The 1,298-nt window shown below is 61.2% G+C and overlaps 2 protein-coding genes across 2 annotated transcripts in view; one reads left to right on the top strand and one right to left on the bottom strand.

The window, feature by feature from the left end:
- Nucleotides 1-183, bottom strand: part of LOC112965167 — a gene marked incomplete at its 3' end in the record, with an annotated part of 3,744 nt that extends 3,561 nt beyond the window's left edge. Inside the window, exon 1 of the mRNA XM_026063940.1 lies at nucleotides 75-183. Within this exon, the coding sequence (XP_025919725.1) occupies nucleotides 75-183 (109 nt within the window). The remainder of the gene's footprint in view (nucleotides 1-74) is intronic.
- A 294-nt stretch (nucleotides 184-477) lies between these two features.
- The window catches only part of LOC112965166 (E3 ubiquitin-protein ligase RNF167-like), a 6,117-nt gene continuing 5,296 nt past the window's right edge, over nucleotides 478-1,298 (top strand). Inside the window, exon 1 of the mRNA XM_026063939.1 lies at nucleotides 478-1,269. The gene's annotated coding sequence lies outside the window, so the exon portion shown is untranslated. The remainder of the gene's footprint in view (nucleotides 1,270-1,298) is intronic.

Genomic DNA, 1,298 nt, shown 5'->3' with positions numbered 1-1,298 from the left:
GAGGAGGAGGAGGAGGAGTACCAGGGAGTAACACCCCACAGGAGGGCCAGAGTGCCACCCCCAAGGAGGAGTACCGTGGAGTAACACCCCACAGGAGGGCCAAAGTGCCACCCCCGAGGAGGAGTACCACAGAGTAACACCCCACAGGAGGGTCAGAGTGCCACCCCTGAGAAGAAGTACCATGGAGTAACAGCCCCGAGGAGGAGCACCACGGAGTAACACCCCACTGAAGGGCCAGAGTGCCACCCCCGGGGAGGAGTACCACGGAGTAACACCCCACAGGAGGGCCAGAGTGCCACCCCAAGGAGGAGTACCACAGAGTAACACCCCACTGAAGGGCCAGAGTACCACCCCTGAGGAGGAGTACCACAGAATAACACCCCTGGAGGGGGGGGGGAGAGCAACACCTCCGAGGAGGAGTACCATGGAGTAACAGCCCTGAGGAGAAGTGCCACAGCATAACGTTCTCCAGGAATACCACAGAACAACACCCCCAAGGAGTACCACAGAGTACCGCCGCTGAGGAGGAGTACTACCACTGAGAAGGAGTACTGCAGAGTACTGCTACTGAGGAGTACCACCGCAGAGCAGCACCCCCCAGGGGCACCGCAGGGCACCACCCCGGAGCAGGAGTACTGCCCCTGGCCAGAAGCACCACAATTTTCTGACGAAAATAGCACCCAAGTACTACGAAGTACCACCCCAAGGAGGTGTGCCACAAAGGACCAGGAAGTACCGCCCCTGAGGAGGAGTACCACCCAAGTACCGCCCCCAAGGAGGAGTACCACCCAAGCACCACCCAAGTACCGCCCCCAAGGAAGAGTACCACCCAAGTACCACCCAACTACAGCCCAAGTACCGCCCCCAAGGAGAAGTACCTCCCAAGTGCTGCCCAAGTACCGCCCCCAAGGAGAAGTACCACCCAAGTACTGTCCAAGTACCGCCCAAGTACTGCCCCCAGGGAGAAGTACCGCCCAAGTACCGCTCAAGTACCACCCCCAAGGAGGATTACCGCCCAAGTACCACTCAAGTACCACCCACCAAGGAGAAGTACCGCCCAAGTACTGCCCCCAGGGAGGAGTACCGCCCAAGTACCACCCAAATACCATCCCCAAGGAGGAATACCGCCCAAGTACCGCTCAAGTACCACCCCCCAGGGAGAAGTACCGCCCCCAGGGAGGAGTACCGCCGAGTACCGTCCCAGGGAGGAGCACCCCAGCACCCCCCCCCCCACGAGGAGCACCCCCAAACGCTCGCCCTGGAGCCCAGGTACCGCCCGAGCGCCGCCCTGGGGAAGT

The sequence above is a fragment of the Apteryx rowi genome, unplaced genomic scaffold, assembly GCF_003343035.1.
Source record: "Apteryx rowi isolate R43461 unplaced genomic scaffold, aptRow1 scaffold_2039, whole genome shotgun sequence".
Taxonomy (NCBI): domain Eukaryota; kingdom Metazoa; phylum Chordata; class Aves; order Apterygiformes; family Apterygidae; genus Apteryx; species Apteryx rowi.
This window is presented reverse-complemented; position numbering and strand designations above follow the sequence as displayed.